The sequence below is a fragment of the Hylobates moloch genome, unplaced genomic scaffold (genome assembly GCF_009828535.3).
Source record: "Hylobates moloch isolate HMO894 unplaced genomic scaffold, HMol_V3 SCAFFOLD_1, whole genome shotgun sequence".
Taxonomy (NCBI): Eukaryota; Metazoa; Chordata; class Mammalia; order Primates; family Hylobatidae; genus Hylobates; species Hylobates moloch.
This window is the reverse complement of record NW_026652276.1, coordinates 42,445,879-42,465,423: the sequence shown is the minus strand read 5'-3', so window position 1 is coordinate 42,465,423 and position 19,545 is coordinate 42,445,879. Positions and strand designations below refer to the sequence as shown.

The 19,545-nt window shown below is 41.5% G+C and overlaps 1 protein-coding gene across 6 annotated transcripts in view; it reads right to left on the bottom strand.

Moving 5' to 3' along the window:
• Positions 1-19,212, bottom strand: part of FTCDNL1 (formiminotransferase cyclodeaminase N-terminal like) — a 90,580-nt gene extending 71,368 nt beyond the window's left edge. For 3 of the 6 annotated variants that reach the window (XM_058439886.1, XM_058439888.1, XM_058439889.1), the window contains exons 1-4: positions 18,814-18,927; positions 16,934-17,055; positions 14,164-14,259; positions 12,028-12,180 (exon numbers count right to left, since the gene is read on the bottom strand). In XM_058439886.1, coding sequence (XP_058295869.1) covers positions 12,028-12,180; positions 14,164-14,259; positions 16,934-17,055; positions 18,814-18,860 — 418 coding nt within the window. In that variant the 5' untranslated portion in view covers positions 18,861-18,927. Of the gene's footprint in view, positions 1-12,027; positions 12,181-14,163; positions 14,260-16,933; positions 17,056-18,794 lie in introns of all 6 variants that reach the window. The other 3 variants (XM_032755046.2, XM_032755044.2, XM_032755045.2) reach the window with 2 other exon arrangements.
• Between the last annotated feature and the right edge of the window lie 333 nt (positions 19,213-19,545).

Genomic DNA, 19,545 nt, shown 5'->3' with positions numbered 1-19,545 from the left:
GCTCCTCAATTTTTTTTTTTTTTTTAAGACAGACTCTTGCTCTGTTTCCCAGGCTGGAGTCCAGTGGCACCATCACAGCTCACTGCAGCCTTGCCTTCCAGACTCAAGCAATCCTCCCACCTCAGCCTCCCAAGTAGCTGAGATTAGAGGTACACAGCACCATGTCTGGCTAATTTTTTTTTAATTTTTTGTAAAGATGAAGTCTCACAGTGTTGCCCAAGCTGGTCTGGAACTCCTGAGCTCAAGCAATCCACCTGCCTCGACCTCCCAAAGTGCTGGGATTACAGGCATGAGCCAGTGTGTCCAGTTTCAAATTCTTATCCTGCCCACTTCCCATCTTGCTTCCCTGTCTAACCACAGTGGAATGTGATGTTATTGGTTAGTTCATGCTGATCAGAGACTGACAGGCAGATCTATACATATACATCCTGAGTGGGTGGAATCAGTATTGACCTTTCACTTGCATATATTGCTCCCTGCTTGTTAAGGACCTCTCGCTCTCTTTCAGAGAAGCTATAGAGATGCTAAAGGTTCCCCAAAGAGTAGTTCAGATGGGTCATGGCGAAGCCTTGGGGATGGCCAAGAATCCTTCTGCTGGATAACATATCAGCAATGTATAAATAGCCTTCAGCATTAAGCCTACTCCCCACAGCAACAAAGAGTTAACTTGGCTCTTCCACCTATTTGGTGCTCCTCAAAAGGGCAAACAAATGCTTTGCATGAGTTACTTTGCTTTCCTTGTGTATGTTCAGCTCTCAAGCCTCTTCTTGGCTGCTGGCCACAGACAACACACAATAATCTCTCAGTGGTCTCAAACCTGGCACTACCTCTCACCATTTGCCCCCCAAAGGAGTCAAGTCCTGCCCTCCCCCTTTTCATATCCCCACCTTTCAGATAACGACCATTTCCACACACCCTTCTCCAACCTCTTTCAACTATGTTTTGGAGACAAATGCTTTCCACTCATTACTGATGTTTTCTTCCACATGGAGAGAGCTCTGCTCATCTTGCTGTCTGTTACAGGCTGAATTGCGTTCTCCAAAAATGCATATGTTGAAGTCCTGGCTCCCAGTACCTCGGAATATGACCTTATTCTGGAATAGGGTCATTGCAGATGTAATGAGTTAAGATGAGGTCATACTACAATAGGTTGGGTCCCTAATCCAATATGACTTGGGTCCTCATAAAAAGGGGAGATTGAGACACAGACAATATACAGAAAGAACGCCACATGACCAAGAAGAAGGTCAAGTGCAAGCCAAGATGGGACACACCCCTCAGAAGGAACCAACCCTACCGCCACCCTGATCGCGGACTTCTAGCCTCCAGGATTGTGAGACCATAAATCTCTGTGGTTTAAGCCACCCAGACTGTGGTACTTTGTTACTGCAGCCCTAGTAAACTAAAACACCAGCCTCGCTCCCTCCTAACTTTCATTCTCTGATGGGAAGTTTGGGAGAGAAACCGGATGTGCACAGGCCCACCCTGCCTCCCTCTTCCTTCTTAGGAGCTGGTTTTCAGCAGGAAACACACATTCCAGGCCACTCTTCCTTGCCATAAAGCTGTCCAACCTCAGGCCTTGGCTGCCCGGTGCTGCCTGTGACTGGCTGGGTTAGTCTAATTCTCTGGTAGGGTAGGCCCAGCCGCCAATACTAGTTTTATCAGTAATAAAGTTAGTGTAGCATCGCCATTTCTCATCTGCCTTTCTCTTCTGTGGGGCTGGTTCCAAATGTGGGAAAGGAAGACGTGTATTATTTGTCATGCTCTCCTCTTAAACCCACCCCAATACTCTTATTTCCCTGAGGGGAGGGAGTGAAGTGACCTTCTTCTTTCTCTGCTCTCTTTCTAATTTCGTTGCTATGCTATATAAACTTTGTGTACTGCTTTCCCAAAGCCTCTGCTTTCGACTGCCAAAAATTCTGGCTGTGTGGTGGCTCATGCCTATAATCCCAGAGCTTTAGGAAGCCAAGGCAGGAGGATCACTTGAGGCCAGGAGTTCCAGACCAGCCTGGGCAACAAAGCAAGACCCTGTCTCTACAAAAAATAAACTTAAAGATTAGCTGGACATGGTGATACATGACTGTAGTCCAAGCTATTCAGTAGTCTGAAGCACGAGAATCACTTGAGCCCAGGGGGTCAAGGCTGCAGTGAGCTAGGATTGCACCACTGCACTCCAGCCTGGGCAACAGGCAAGTTCCTGTCTCTAAAATAAATAAATAAATCAAACATGAACACTATTACTTCTGCATTGTCACTATAACAATCCTATAATTCCCCTCAAGGTAGGTAACTCAGACCGTCCCGCACAGGCTATGGGGAAAAGAAAAGCACAACAATTAGTATCTCAAAATATTATCTTACTACATACGTTTAGGTAATTAAAGTTGGAGAATGAATTATTCAACCTATGTAACTTTAATAGTCACATAATAAAAGATAATTAATTAATGATGCTATAATTATTGTAATATCGTAATCCATTGTTGTCATTATTATTGCAGGCTGTGAGTCTCCTGAGAAGCACACTCTTACTCTACCAATAGAGAACAGGTGGATGGGTTGGTGGGTGCATGACGGTGTGGAGAGACTTGCACTTAATCTACAAGCCCATCAACGTTATTAACATCATTGTATCATTTCTTCAGAGTTTTCTAATCCTAGTGGCCTTGACACTGGAAGCCACTATAAAAGCTAGGAAGGAAAGATAAAAGGAAAAGGGATTCAGGAAAAACATCTCCACAGTTACGGGGCCTAGGCTCAAAAATACCAGGGCCTAGTATTCAGTCACCTGTTATAAACCCTTACTAGATCCACAATCTCTAAAACACCATCAGCAATCATATAAAATACCAAACTCTGCGTGTTGTAGATATCTACTGAAAATCAGAAAACCTAAAACCCCTCAACTTTGAGGCTCCCCAGGGCTCCCTTTGTTAGTAAGGGGTGAATGTTTGATGTCTCCCACCATGACTCCTGATTTAACACTGAGTGTCTTAAGAGACCTTTTAGCTAGGTGAAGTGGTTGGCTGGGGAGGGGGCTCCTAGTTTTTAACTGTAAATCTCACCTGTGGCTTCTAGATTGGGAAACAATTACAAGAAGTGTATAGTCAGGCAGCATGGATTTCATGTAACCCCTCATTTGTTCCAATTAGGAGATTCTTATAAGACATTTATTCTTGTTGATATTTCTTTTTCTGTTTGTTTTGTGTTCTTATAAGACATTTATTCTTGTTGATATTTCTTTTTCTGTTTGTTTTGTGTTTGAGATAGGGTCTCGCTCTGTTGCCCAGGCTGGAGTACAAGTAGCACATCACGGCTCACTGCAGCCTCAACCTCCTGGGCTCAAGGGATCCTCCCATCTCAGCTTCCCAAGTAACTAAGACTACAGGCACGCACTACCACACCCAGCTAATGTTTTTTATTTTTATTCTTTGTAGAGACAAAGTCTCCCTATGTTGCCCAGGCTGGTCTTGAACTCCCGGGCTCAAGCAATCCTCCCACCTTGGCCTCCCAAAGTGCTGGGATTATAAGCATGAGCCACCACTCCCAGCCACTTGTCAATATCTCAATAAACCCTACTGCTTTTATATCAAGAGTGAGACAGGGGGCCAGCCGTGGTGGGCAGATCCCTTGAGCCCAGGAGTTTGAAACCAGCCTGGGCAACACAGGGAGACCCCATCCTACAAAAATTAAGCAGGCATGGTGGTACATGCCTGTAGTTCCAGCTATTCGGGAGGCGGAGGTGGCAGGATCACTTGAGTCTGGAAGGTCAAGGCTACAGTGAGCCACAGTTGTGCCACTGCACTCAGCCTGGGTGACAGAGCAAACCCTGTTTCAAAAAAAAAAGAAGTGATACAGGGAAAGAGTAAAAGCCAATATCAGGGTATGGTATCAAGCTGTGAGCAATTGGGACTCAATCCTGCTGAGATGGGCCTCAGAATTGTCCATCTCAGGGACAAAAGAGGCAAGCATTCATCTACCAGCTCTGGTCCCCCACAGGTCAAGTGTTGCCCGATGGGGTTAACTTGCTTGCTCACTCACACTGCAGGTTGTAGCAGAGCCACAGTAAGAGAAAAGAGTGCAGCTTTTTCAAGTATGGCTGGGTTCATCCATAACTGCTGGTCATGGAAGATTAAGTTTGTTTATCCCAGTTCTCCCATTTGGCCTTTCCTTCTTCATTAGTACCTCCGTTTTACAGTGGTTGGTAGACTCCTCTTGCATTTATTCAGCCTGTGGCAACATGCATTTATGAGCAACCCGGTAACTCTCCTTCATAGTTAAAATGTACTAAAGTCACTGGAAATCAATCTTAATATTTTAAGTACTTTCCCAATGCACAATCCCTTGTTTTCGCAGATTTTTCTATGGTGGCAGTATTCCTGTAATTCTCCAACTAAATGCTATGCCCTAAATATGTTTACACACATTTGTAAAATCGACTATTGTTTTTACGCTATGGCAATGAGGGTAGTGTTGATGGTGGTTAGAACTATATCAGAACCCAGCATCTAAATTGACTGATCTCAACCAAATCCAACACTGTCTTATGAGACAATCTCCATAGCAACTGGAGAATCAGAGTAGAAATTCTTAAAGTGAAAAGTTGTTCCTGATTTGCCAGATCAGCCCATGTTTTGACAATCTGTAATAAGGTAATCAAAGGGTCTCAAGACTACCATGGGAGTGTTGACGCTGTGTGAATGTGTCATGGCACACATCCTCCAAGTCATAAGAATAATAGAAAAAAATCTACAAGGCTGATCATTCTGATCAAAGTCCTTAATGTTGTTTTTTTTTTTTTTTTTTTGAGACAGAGTCTCTCTCTGTCGCCCAGGCTGGAGTGCTGTGGCACGATCTTGGCTCACTGCAACCTCTGCCTTCCAGGTTCAAGCGATTCTCCTGCCTCAGCCTCCCAAGCCCGGCTAATTTTTTATATTTTTAGTAGAGACGTGGTTTCACCGTGTTAGCCAGGATGGTCTCGATCTCCTGACCTCGTGATCCACCCGCCTCGGCCTCCCAAAGTGCTGGGATTACAGGCGTGAGCCACCGCGCCCGGCCCAAAGTCCTTAATGTTTTATGTATTTTTTTAAAAATCAAAACAATAAGAATCAATCACGCCAGAGCTATTTGTTTATTCATGTAACTTACATGGCTAGCATTTATCTTTCTAGTTCTCTAAATAATGACCTTAGTTGATATGGCATTGTGCAAACATTCATTTGATCAATGACATGAAACAAAAAGCAAGTTTCCATATCATTTATAAAATTCATTAACTATGGTCTAGACTCTTGAAGCTGAATATTATGAGCCTACATGTTAGGTAAGCCTATTTTCACTGTCAAGGCATTGGGAGAATTTGCCTAAGAATCTTCTGCGCTGACCCCTCCCCTCTATCATCACTCAATCCTTCTCATGAAAGTTTGTGTGTGAACAGGCAACAGGGTCATGTTACAGAGACACTGAGTCCAGCATGTGAAAACACGGAGTCAGGAAGACGTGGAACACATACAAGAAGCATCAGGGTCCACAGTATCCTGCAGAGAAAATGTCTATAGAAACTTGATAGAACTCCAGAACATCAGACTAAATATCTTCAATACTGAGTAGAAGTCAGACAAAAGAAGAATGCTCCTGAAAATTTACCAATGATTCCAAGTGAGGTGAATGCATTGTTCCTGAAAGATCCAAGATGATTTAAAATCACCAAGAGAAGTAGGGACTTCCAGGAAAACATGAAAATGTGGATCCATATGTTTACTTTCATTTCTTCCAAAAACCCCAAGAAGAAACAATGGTAAAGAAATTTTTTTCCCAAGCATTAACTCAAACAAACAGAAAGAAAGAGGAGGCAATCGCACTAGAAGCTGCAGAGAAAACATGTGAGGGGGAGGTGATTCAGCAGACTCAAGGCAGCAAGCGGAGCAGCAGAGAAGCGCCTGATACATCCCACAGACGCCTGATAGTGGACAGAACCAGCTGCCCCACTTTGGGAGGGAAGGCAAAGGGGAAGCTCAAAACCGGAAGATGGGTGGGAAGTCGGGTTCAGCAGCGGTCAGAGCCCATCCCTAATTCACACAGACAGGCACCTGCCCTGCCACACCCTGGCAGGATATGTAAGAGGTAAAACACAAGGTGTCTGGGCTGGGGAATATGGACACAGCTGAGGGCTGGGGTGAGTAACGAAAAGAGAGGAATTAAAAGAACATTTATATTGACAATCTAAACGTTGAGATTTTTTCAGCCCTTTTGTGCAACTCAGCTTCTAAAATACTGGTAGTGGTGTCTCCACTCCAGGCTGGACACTGGAAGATCCTTCTTTGGGAAACTTGAACAGCTCAAGAGGAAAGACCAAAAAAATACTGAAGTATGAGTTCCCCAAAGAAACGACCCAGCCATGTCAGCCTACAGCTGACAAACACCATCTGCATACTCAGAGTGTCCATTCAGCCTTCTAGCATCCACTCAGAATAAGCAGCCAACACAGCATTATCAAACATCTAAGGAAAGCCTTTAAAAAAAAAAAAAAAAACAGGCAAAAGCAACAGGGTGAAGGGACAAGGTGAGGGGAGACTATACAGGAAGAAGAAACCGAAATGATCCATTAATGATACATTCATGAAATAACACCAGGATGTTTTCTTGAAAAGTAAAATAAAAGGAACATTTACAGTGTAAATGAAAGCACTTGGAAATTAATATAGAAGCCATAAAAACTTATGGAAGGCTGGGATAGCAAGTAGACGAAATTTGCCAGAAAGTGTTATAAAAATAGAGTGATGGAAAATAAGAAAGAAAGTAAATGTAGAGGACCAGTAAAAGAGTTCTCATCTCCAAATAACGGGGCTTTTAGAAAGAACTGAGAAAATGGAAGAAATCAACAACGGAATAATTCAAAAGAATTGTCCTGCACTGATGGACAACAGTTTCAAAGAATAAAAGGACTCACCAAGTATCCAGCATAATGGATGGAAACAGACCCATACAAAAGCACTTCAGGGAAATTTCAGAACACTGGGAACCAAGCAAAGACCTCACAAGCCTCCAGAGAGAAATGAAAGGTCACATACAAAAAATAAGGAGTCACAATCATTTCAGAAGTCTCAATAGCAATGTGGAAACAAGAACTCAGTGATACAACATCTTTAAATTAAAGTTATTTCTAACCTGGAATTCTATAGCAAGACAAACTAACAATTCAGTGTGAAGGTAGAATAATGGCACTTTCTGACATGCAAAGGGTCAACAATGTACTTCATTTTTTTCAGAAAGCTACTAAAGGATGTGTTCCACCAAAACGACACCACAAACCAAGAAAGTAAAAAAAGGGAAACAGAAGACATGGGATTCAGGTTGAGGACCAGGGCATCCAACATGGAGAAAGATGAAAGTCATGATGATGGCTGAGGGAGATCCTATGAAGACAGTTATCCTCAACACACTGAGGGCAGCTAGTCCTAACTGCAACAGGTCAGAGAATTCTAGAAGATACTTATTTAAGAAGCTGGAATTGATAGAACCCTCAATGAATGTATGAAGTGTTCTATCTGAACGCATGGAGAGATGTAACTATTGACAGAGAATTTGGAGCTAAACCAGTGGTAAGTATATAAAACACTAAGCAAACAAATTATCAAAAAGATAATGACCAACTCCAGCAAAAGTATAAAGTTACACAGAAAAGGTAAAATAATAATAATGTTCTAAATGATTCATTGTGAACAATGTTTACATAGTTATAATAATGTAACCACTAATGATTGACCCAAATTTTGATATAAATACATTGAGAGGTTGGAAGATTGGGAAGTGTGAGTGGCATGTGTCTGTGTTTGTGTGTGTGTGTGTGTGTGTGTGTGTGTGTGTGTAGATGGGAGGTGGGGTAAGGGGAAGCTAAATTTTCATATTCCGCAGTGAGAAGTCAATAGATAATGCCTAAAACTGAAAGACCAAGGCATACCAGTGTATGTGTGATATTTCGATATCTAGAGTTAAATCAATAAGGTAAAAGAGTAGAAAGTACTTGGCTGGCTCTGAGGAGAAGGAAATTGAAGTGTGTGTATGGTAGGAGGTAAAGGGGGTTAGATAGGTACTTAGAATTTTTAGAATAAACCCCTCTACAGTATGTGATTTTTAGCTACATGCCTGTATCATTTTGATAAAAACAAAAAGAAAGAGAGGGAAGGAAGGAAGAAAAAAGAAAGAGAAGGAAGAAAGGAAATAATTTTAGAGACCTGGCTAGGGGCAGTAGCTCATGCCTGTAATCCCAGTACTTTGAGAGGCTGAGGTGGGAGGATCGCTTAAGCCCAGGGATTCAAGACCCACCTGGGCAACATGACAAGACCCTGTCTCTATAAAAAATACAAAAATGAGCCAGGTGTGGTGGCATGCACCTGTGATCACAGCTACTCAGGAGGCTGAGGTGGGAAGATTGTTTGAACCAGAGAGGCAGAGGTTGCAGTGAGCTGAGATCACGCCACTGCACTCCAGCCTGGTCAACACGGTGAGATCCTGTCTTAAAAAAAAAAAAAACACTTAGAGACCTAATAGTGATAAAAATGAGATGTAGCCTAATAGATCAATTGTGAGTTTTTATAGAAAATGAAAACCAGCCGGGTGCAGTGGCTCACACCTGTAATCCCAGCTACTGGGGAGGCTGAGACAGGAGAATCGCTTGAACACAGCAGGCGGGGGTTGCAGTGAACCGAGATCGTGCACTGCACTCCAGCCTGGGTGACACAGCGAGACTCTGTCTCAAAAACTAACTAAATAAATAAATAAATAAATAAATACCAATGTCCAAAATATTGGGAAAAAAACCTGTAAGCTTTAAATAAATACAGACTAGATCTACATCTCACCTGAGCTCTAAACTGTATAACCAACCATCCTCTCAATATATTTATATCAAAATTTGGGCCAATAGTTAGTGGTTACATTATTATACCTATGTAAACATTGTTCACAATGAATCATTTAGAACATTATTATTATTTTACCTCTGCCAACCTTTTACATGCTGTCAAATGACAGCATGTAAAAAAATGTATTCATGCTCTTTCCCTCAAACCTCCTTTCTTCTGTCATTTTAAGTTATAACATTATCACACCACTGCTCTGTCCCTCACCAGCAACAGCCCATGGAATCTGTCCATTCTCTATTCTCTTAGGCCAATATCATCCTTCCAAACTGGTCAGCCTGCTTCCTGTCCATTCTCTATCATGCAGGCAGAGTGATCTTTCTAAAACTGAAAGCCAATCATATAATTTTCTTGCTTAAAACACTTCAGTGGTTACCACTCACTGCCTTTAGCACAAGATTTGAACCCTTCAACCTAACATCTAAAACTTCATAATCTAGCCAAGTGCGGTAGCTCATGCCTGTAATCCTAGAACTTTGGGAGGCCAAGACCAACAGATTGCTTGAGGTCACGAGTTCAAGACTAGCCTGGCTAACGTGCCAAAACCCCATTTCTACTAAAAATACAAAAAAAAAAAAAATTAGCTGGGTATGGCAGTGCACACCTGTAGTCCCAGCTACTTAGGAGGCTGAGGCATGAGAATCACTTGAGTCTGGGAGGCGGAGGTTGCAGTGAGCCGAGATTGCACCACTGTACTCCAGCCTGGGTGACAGAGCGAGACTCCATCTCAAAAAATTAAAAAAAAATAAAACTTCATAATCTGGCCTCTGATTACCTCTTGAGCTTCATTTCATAACATTCCCAGGAATGTCTTTCCCATCCCACTCCACCTCTAAGTTCCACGCAGCCAGAAGTCCTTTGCAGGTGCTCAAGTTCAAGCTGCCCTCACCTCTGGGCCTCTGCGTCACTGTTCCTGTTATTCTAAAAGTCCTCAAACTAAAATGATATGCAAAATTATGTGTGAGTGTATGTCTCTATGTATATATACACAATTCATATGCATAAAAACTTGCAAAAATTGTTGACAGTTATTTATAAATCCTCTGAATACCAACTTTGGACCCACCTTAAGAACCTCTTCCTGGACCCACCTTAAGAACCTCTTCCTGGCTGGGCACAGTGGCTCATGCCTGCAATCCCAGCACTTTGGGAGGCTGAGGCGGGTGGGTCACCTGAGGTCGGGGGTTCGAGACCAGCCTGACCAACATGGAGAAACCCTGTCTCTACTAAACATACAAAATTAGTCGGGAGTGGTGGCGCAGGCCTGTAATCCTAGCTACTCAGGAAGGCTGAGGCAGGAGAATCACTTGAACCCGGGAGGCAGAGGTTGCGGTAAGCCAAGATTGCACCATTGCACTCCAGCCTGGGCAACAAGAGCGAAACTCCGTCTCAAAAAAAAAAAAGAACCTCTTCCTGAAGCTATAAGCAAACTTATAGCTGATATTAAAAAGTTCTGAAACACGTTATTCAGCATTTTTGCATACAAAATATACATAAATTACACATATCAGTATCAACTCTTTTATGTCACTGGGATGCTATTTATTGCCCTTTGTCCAGAGAAAGTTAGCTGATTATTATGTTAAAGCTGATTTCTCTGGGAAAGCCTTATTCTAGGGAAAAACATCCTTTCACTGTTCTAAGAACAGCGGGATCCTAGAATGCGAATACTTCTGCCTCATAAGAATGCCTGAGCATGCTGTTACAAAAAAAAAACTTAAAAAAATTTGGATGATATTAGATGAACAGCTGTGTAGAAAAGGGAATGTAAAAATAAAAACTGCATGTTGGAACATCAAAATAGTAACCATGTACAGTATAGGACTGTTTTTAATCAGATGAAGATTGAAGCTATTACATTTCAAATCAAATGTTATAAATTAATTCAAGAATGCAGCTGAGCTCTCATTTAATTAGAAATGCCCATGTTTAAATCATGAGGTACAGTAGCTGCCAATGAAGCAAAGGGCAAGGGAAGGGAGAAATCCTGTGTCCAGACTCACTGATTCTCAACTGTCTCCTACACAGGATGAACATCTGGGGTGGACCAGTCCTGATGTAATGAAGAACTTCATGTACTAGCTAATTTGAGATTTAGTGTAATTGTCCATAATTGTTTTGAAGACAATTAAAATCATTATTCTGGTCTGGACAATTCTGAACTCTTCATTTTTGTGTGGAACATATTTCCCCACACCCCCATGCTGAATTTTAACTCTTTCTTGGATAAAACATAAAGCAAGTCTGGGGTCAAGATTTCCCTCGGAAATAAACCTTCAACTGTCAGGTCACATAAAATGCAGCATAAGTAGTGAGGTACTCCTTTGGAAGCAAGTCTAATTTCCTATTTCTGGTGCTTAATGTATCTCAGCTAAAGTCCAAATCTACATCCCAAATGTTAGACGATTCACCATTAATTAAAAATGAGGCAACATCATGGAGGGATTTCTGAGGTCATACAGAAAAGAATGCAATTATCCTAAGGCAGCTATTTTTCCCCGAAGATTATAAGCCTCTGCATCTTGTAATTAACCGTGGTACAGTTAGACAGTCCAGGCAAAAGGTCTTTCTTTTCTCTCAATTTGCCTAATTCAAAAACACCTCAAGTGACATAGCTCAAATTTTTCCAAATTAACTTTACCCCTGGGGCTGGAATCATGCAAGTGACAGTTCAGCTCTAAAGAAAAAAAAAAGTTGGAGGAAAAAGGGGTAAGAGTTAACATTTAGGTGGATTTTCGACCTCATCATTCCCCCTGCTCAAGAAAATAGGACACAGATAGGCAAAACACACCATTGTTCTGCCCTGAAGAGCCTAAAGGACTTACTAGAAACTATTATTGTTTCCTCAGGATCTACTGTGAATTTGTAAGGGATAAAATTATTGATTTCTTTTTTTTTTGCCATATCCCACAACATTTGGTGTACCATGATGTCATGGGGTAGGAAGTGGAGGGGTGTGTCACAAACACACAGTGTATTGTTGATACAGTTCTTCAAGATCAACTTTTCCCAGGGGTTGAGGAGTGATTTGATTCTCACAAGATATTTCAGTTTGTAAAAATGGTTTCCAGTAAGAAAGAACACATAACCCCAAACTTTCTCTTACTTCTGGCCGCCACTCCACACTCTTCCACTGTGACACCAGAGAGAGGATAAACTGGAATCAGGTCCACTGCTCCCAGGCAAGGGTAGATTCCCTCTTGAACTTCCATATCGATACCCTGGAAGGCCTCTAGGCAGGCAGCCAGAACAGAACTGCCTAAAAGTGCAAAATTGTGAAAAACAATCATTAAGCTTTCAACTGCATCTAAAGAAAAAGCTATCATTGACTGGATTAAGAAAATGTGGCACATATACACCATGGAATACTATGCAGCCATAAAAAATGATGAGTTCATGTCCTTTGTAGGGACATGGATGAAACTGGAAAACATCATTCTCAGTAAACTATCGCAAGGACAAAAAACCAAACACCGCATGTTCTCACTCATAGGTGGGAATTGAACAATGAGAACTCATGGACACAGGAAGGGGAACATCACACTCCGGGGACTGTTGTGGGGTGGGGGGAGGGGGGAGGGACAACATTAGGAGATACACCTAATGCTAAATGACGAGTTAATGGGTGCAGGAAATCAACATGGCACATGGATACATATGTAACAAACCTGCACATTGTGCACATGTACCCTAAAACCCTAAAGTATAATAAAATAAAATAAAATAAAAATAAAAAAAAAGAAAAAGAAAAAGCTATCATTTTGTTGGTCCACTAGTTGCTTTTCTTTTGTAATCTGTATAGAAGATTTTTTGTCCAAAATAATGAAAAATACAAAATCTAACTTTTCCCTCACCCCACCTCACAATAGTCATAAAACTTGACATTTCTTCCAGCTTTTTCCTCCCCAAAGCGGGAGAATTATACAAGATTGATTGGCCTTATACTATTTGATTTTTTTTTTACAATTGCTTAAATTTTTTCAATTGTCTCCAATTAATCTAATCAAATTCCTTATTTTCAGAATGCCTTATGAGTAATTATATTAAAATAGATATACAAACATAATTTTTTTTTTTATTTATTTTTTAGAGACTGAGTCTTGCTATGTTGCCCAGGCTGGTCTCAAACTCCTGGCATCAGGCAATCCTCCCACCTTGGCCTCCCAAAGTGCTGAAACTATAGGCATGAGCCACTGTGCCCAAACACATAAATTTTTTTTTCACATAAATTTTTTAAAGCTTACTTATTTTAGTTTTGCTCTTATCCACTAATTATATTTTCCAATGAATTATTATAGCTAAATGCATATTATAGATACCTAAGAGTTTTGTGATATTACTCTGAGTTTTCATTAGTAATACAGCATGACCATTTTAGCAATAGAGGAAAAAACAGATTTTTATCCTGTATTAAGATAACATTCAAAATAATCTGTTCAGGCTGGGCTCAGTGGCTCACTCCTATAATCCCAGCACTGTGGGAGGCTGAGGCAGGCAAATCACTTGAGGTCAGGAGTTTGAGACCAGCCTGGCCAACATGGCAAATCCCCGTCTCTACAGAAAACAATACAAAAAGTTAGCCAGGTATGGTGCTGTGCACCTGTAATTCCAGCTACAAAGGAGGCTGAAGCACGAGAATTGCTTGAACCCCGGAGGCAGAGGTTGCAGTGAGTTGAGATCGGGCCACTGCACTCCAGTCTGGGTGATGGAGTGAGACCCTTGTCTCGAAAAAAAAAAAAAGATAATCTGTCCTATGCTTGCTGAAGTTATCTGTAAGCTCTCTACTAAACCTTACAATGTCCCTGTGAGACATGTCAACTCACTGCCCAACTCCCGATCTCAAGCTCCCAACCCAGAATGCACTGCTTAGCACGTTTCATTCCATGCCAGCTTAGCAGTGAAATGAAAGCTGACTTCAACACTATTACTTCACAGGCTAAAACCTGAAGATGTCTTTTCTTAACCCCAAAGGATATGTGATCATCTTCAGCAAAAAAAAAAAAAAAAAAAGTTACGAAATCTTGGACCCCAAGGTTCACTGTAACAAAGAGGAAATGGAGACTGAGATTTACATGTTCAGAAAAATGATTAAATGTAGTTTTGTGGTAGACTCTTTACTTAATAGAGGGGAGTATTCAGATTTACAGAGGAAATCAATGATTAGAGAATGTTCAGGTCTACCTGAAGCCTACCCCTCACCAAAAAAAAGACATATATGTAAAGAAAGAAACTGATATCTTACCCAGCTTATCAACAGAACCTGCTATTGTAATGACTGATCTGTTGTAGTCTTGATCAGAAAATATATTGAGCACTGACACTTGAGGATATTTCTTTCCTTTAAAGAAAACAAGACAGAAGTGCAAGAATTTTTTTTCTGTGATAAAACCTTAATAGTTTATTTCTTCTGGTATATTTAAATTTAGCTTAGTGGAAAAATTATGGTATGTGACTTTTGAAAGTGACATTGAATAAACATGAAATTCATGAGACGCAATGTCCCACTTTCCTTACAGCGTCTTATTGTATAACCGGATGGCTCAGCTCGGACACAAGCTTTTGACGTCTGTAAGAGACGCTCTTCTGGACTTGCTACTGAATTTGCCAAAATTCCCTTAACTCAGTCTAAGATGGTAGCTCCTTTCTTCGATAGCCAAATCATATCGCTCTAAGTCCTGTTCCTTAGCAACCTCATCACCTAGGCCCTGTCAATATTTCCTTTCAAAATCCAGAAACTAAACTGTTTGGGTCAAGATCTGACATCTGGTAAAACTAGAATAGACCAATTAGTGCCCAGAGCAGAGGTTTTTGAGACGCATGCACCTGTCCATTAGAAACTGTTCTGATCCACCATCTCCTTTTCAGAGGCCACCAACAGCCTTCAGATGTTAACAACTTCCAGCTTTTGGTGGTTTGTGACTCTCTTGAATATGTGTAACCTGGAGGAGAAAGCTGACATTCCCTTGTGTGGCAGCCATACATAACCCTACAGTTATTTTTGAAGTTTACAAGCATGGTCCAGGCTCCTTAAAAGTCCCCCTTAAGCCCACAAAAGCAAATTCAAAGTGAAGGACAAAAGTTTTCAGGCGGTAATTAAACCTTTGGTTATGCTATTATACCTTGTCTCCCTGTCCCCTGGCAGCTTAACAATTAATCTTTTCAGAGGAAAGGAAAAACAAGTTACACCCAGGAACTACAGAGCTTAGAATAGCCCTACACTATTAATTTTAATAATGTGAGAAGATAAACATATGTCACTCACTCATGGCCAAATGAGCATCTGTAGAGTCCTGCCCTGGTGTAGGTCTAAAATTTATTACTCAGATTCCTTTACCTAAGACCTTTCTAGGCCATTTAAATGTGCTCACATTGCTTAATTAGAAAAAAACATACAGTTTATATAGTTTTATTCCACTCACTTAAAAATAAATGCCTTTAAAATATTTGTAAAAAAAGAAAACGTTCATTTTCTTAACTAGTGCTACCTTCCTTGCATTTTGAAAACTAGAAAAGATGAAGTAAGAACAAGATCATGCAACCTCCTATTTTTTGTAGTTTTTCAACATACTCTAACTCCTGGAAGAAAAGAGATATGATTTAATTTTTTTCATCCTAAATCTTCTCCTGAAAAGCTTTTATTCTCAGTTTCATATGATTCAATTGAATCAAATGCTGAAAGAATAAAACACTCTCTCCTGCAATTTCTTAAGCATGCATATAGAAAAAAAATTACTGCTGGCAAGAGGAGCTGTCAGTGTGAATCTCAGCAGAAGTAAATTGTTTGGTATTTGTAATGGAGTATAATAGCTATAATTCCATTTGAGCTGCTGCCACTAATAAGCTGATAAAAACTGTGAGCTGAGACCCAGGCATCCATCAGTGTGTGTCTTCTACAAATGTCTCTGCACATTCACTTAATCACAGAGACAGGCAACCCAATCCCATTAGATGTACTGTTTCTGACAATGAAGAGCCCGAGCTGGCTCTTTCCACAAAAAGCATGCAAAATCACAGCTGCATACCAACTCCAAAGGAGTTTTCTTATCAGCAATTATCAGGAATTTTCACAGACATTTCTAGCTCCTGCAAAGTTGCAAGACAGTAACTTAAATGTGCTCACAGTTAAGATGGGTTGGGGGAAAACAGTTCTTTCTTATGAAAAGCAGTAACCACGTTAAAAATGACAATCGGAAATTAAAATTTACTGTCTGAAATGCTTTAGGGCTGGTTTCACCTGTTGCCAAAAAGTTATTGATTTAATAACAGCATTCTATTTAAATGATTGTATACACTGTTGTGTGTGTTACTGTGTGTGTGAAAGTAAAGACAAATAATACTTAACCATGTGTCATCACAGGAACATTTTAAGAAGGGTGAAAAAAGAGCAGTATCTTTCATAGTAATACTGGCCAAGGGAATAAGGAGGCATGAGTTCCAGTCTTCTGTCACCAAATTGCTGAGTGATCTTATGCGCATCATTTAAATGCACTTGCCTAACAGTGTCTGTACAGAGAAAAGAGGGTAGAAATAATAATACTGTAATGATTGCATGGGCTTTGCTGGCAGGAGTGCTTTGAAAAGTAGTTGGTATTTGGCAAGTTTATTTTTCATTTAACCTGCTCAATAAAAAGCATAAGGTACGATTATGCTCATTCTATTAATGATCAAATAAACGACCCATGAGGGAAACATTATACTTTTATGTAAATACATCCTCCCCAGGAGCCTGTCAATATCCTGAACAACACGCATCTCAGAGATTCACACGCAAATGTTAAGAGCTGCGCTGCTGAGAGTATGCAGACATTTGGAAAAGAGCATATGTGCACATCTGAGTGAGTGAGCTATCTCAGTATCCTGGAGTTGCGCAGAGCTGCAACAGCTCAAGAGCAAGGAGGAAAATTCAGGAAGAAAGAAAGAAAAGTGTTCTGTAGATACAGTGTGCATAGTACAAAAATTACTAAATTCTCAAAACACTACAATATTCAGCTTCAATTGTCTGTTTTTCCTACCGTTTTCGTCAAGAAGAGCTGCTTTTGCTATGTTCTCAACAACGTATTTTCTTCTGGCTTCTGAAATGTTTAGTAAACAGGCAGCCAAACGGAGCCCCACTCTGGAAGAAGACATGATTTTTCTGGAATAGGAGAAAAATTTTTATGTGTCTCTAGAGTTGATTCATATTTTCATGTTTTAACTATAAAAAAATCATAACTTTTTGGAAACGAAGCAGTCATAATATGAGCACTTTACTATTTCATTCCTAGAAACATTCTAAAGCATAAAATCCCCAGATTGACTAAAATAAGAAACCATGTGTACATGGTCACATACATATAAACCTTGTAACGACACTGGAAAATACCTGGCAGGGTCCTCAGCGTAAATTCCATCATGTAAGGGAAAGTTTTTCATTAAAGTATGTTATCCCATTTTAAGCATAGTTTTCCTTAGCCTTATCCCTGTTTTCAAGGTCTGTACTATTTTACAAATAGGTATTTTTGTTGTTGTTGTTAAACTAGACTTACTGGGGAAATGCAGAAAAAGGAAATGAGGAAGATTATTTAATATGTGGATTCTTATAAAAGAAATTCTGTGGCAAAAATGAAAGCGTCTACAGGCCATGCCATGGACATTATACAAATAAATAAGGAAGCCATTTGGATGGTTTACATGACAATTGTCTAAGTTCCTCCTTGTTCCACCAAAGTTTCTAAATCAGTTTAAAGTCTTTTTACAAAATTCTGTAACTTGAAAGATGACACATATTCTGATATATATTATTCAATAATATCAAAAATGTGATTTTTGTTGAAAATTAATTATACAGGTTTTGGAGGTTGCTTTGATACTTTTTAGTACTCTAGAATAGCATTTTTGACTCATCTTTCCATACCTCAAATGATATTCATGATCTAAAGGAATTAAAACATCTTAAAATAATAAGAAAACAATTTCCCTCTTCAAGTTCAGGACCTCATAACTTTGGTCTCTTTTAAATATCATAACTAAAAATAGATGCGGCCCTCATGAATTCATTCAACAAATATTTGATGAGGGTCGTTTTCTGACAGGTAATGTTCCCCGTGTGAGGGATACCAACCACAGTGGTCTAACTCTGAGACACGCTTTAAACTTTAGAGTTTAAGCTAAAAGTGCTCTGGTGCAAATAATGGTGCTCTCCCTCAATAAATCTGCTGGCTTGTTCGCCAGGATCATTCGCTGGCCTAATCATCTTAACCTAGAGAGAGCTCAGGCTTCGTAGCTAGCTCACGTTTGCAGGCAGGTTTTCATATCATGTCCAACATCTCATCACTGAAAATTCATAAAAATTCTGTCATTAGGTTTTTCTAGATATTAATAACATTGTTGTAATAAAGCAACCCAGACCTCTCGTTTCTATGTAAACAAAAAATTGCTTTACACAAGGGGTGTGGGCGTCTTCTGGTTTTCATTTGTTTTCAGTGTGTTTATGCAGCTTAATTGTCTCATCAGGCACTTTCCCAACATAATTATGCTTTTTAACAAATGGTGTTTATGGCAACCCCTAACAGTGCAAAAGAAAGGATTAGTTTCATCCTCTCATTCCACATTTTGATTCCCTGTGGACAGCTAAATCACACAAAGATGGTGTTAGAAAAATTCACCTTCACAGCGAAGCTTAAATGAGCGGCAGTACCAGGCTCAGAAAGTGACCCAAAAGCAAGTCCCCCAAAACACTCTGTTTGGGACAGGGAGATCCTAGTCTTCCCAGCTCATCCTTCAATTACCATTGGATGACCTCTGGTGATAGATCAAACACGCGGCCGTCCCCGCCCCCGCGCCTCCCCACCCCCGGAGAACCTAGCCCAGCAAGTGCAAAGTGCTGCAGTTCACCTGCCCCCTGCGCACGCACCCCACCGGCACTTGGAGGCCGCAGGGACGCTCGCCAGGCTGCCGCATCGCGAGCTGGGGCCAGAACCCCGCTGCTGGGATTCCCTGCGCGGTGCCGACGAGGTTCCTGGGTGGAGTGTCCCAGGACCACGTGGGCTGAAAGGGAACCCGAAGTGACTCCCGGCCTCCCCACAGGTCTCGCGGGACGCAGCAGCGGTGAGGGCGCGGGGTTGTGGCGCCTGGGAGCGAGGGGCGGCCGGCAGCTGCGCTGCCCTGGCCGAGCTCCCGAACCAACGGCCGCGCCTGCCGCTCTGCGGTTTGGGAGGGGAGCGGACCTGCGCGCGCCAAAGGGCGGTGGGGCAGGGCGGCCGCCCAGCACGAGTCGCCGCCGCGCGTGGCCCGCGCGCAGCCTCCGCCGCCGGCTCCGCCTCCCGGACGCCCGGAGCGCGCCCCACCCCAGCCGCACACCGCCCGGGCTGGCTCTGCGTCTCCCTCCCTGACCCGGCACCACGTGCCTGGCGCCCTTGAACGCTTCAGATTTTTCTCAGTGTTGCCTTTTCGTCTGCTCTTCTGTATCGCCAGACCCTCTGCAATTCTCTAGTCAATTAATGACTTTAAAGGGGCATTGGAATCTAATGATCAGGCCTTTGCCTATTGATCATGCACCAGCAGGGGGCTCTTCTCTGGTTTCCTTGGAAGGGACACACGCACTCACACATACCCTTCTGGTAAATCCCCTCCTGGAGGATTAGTG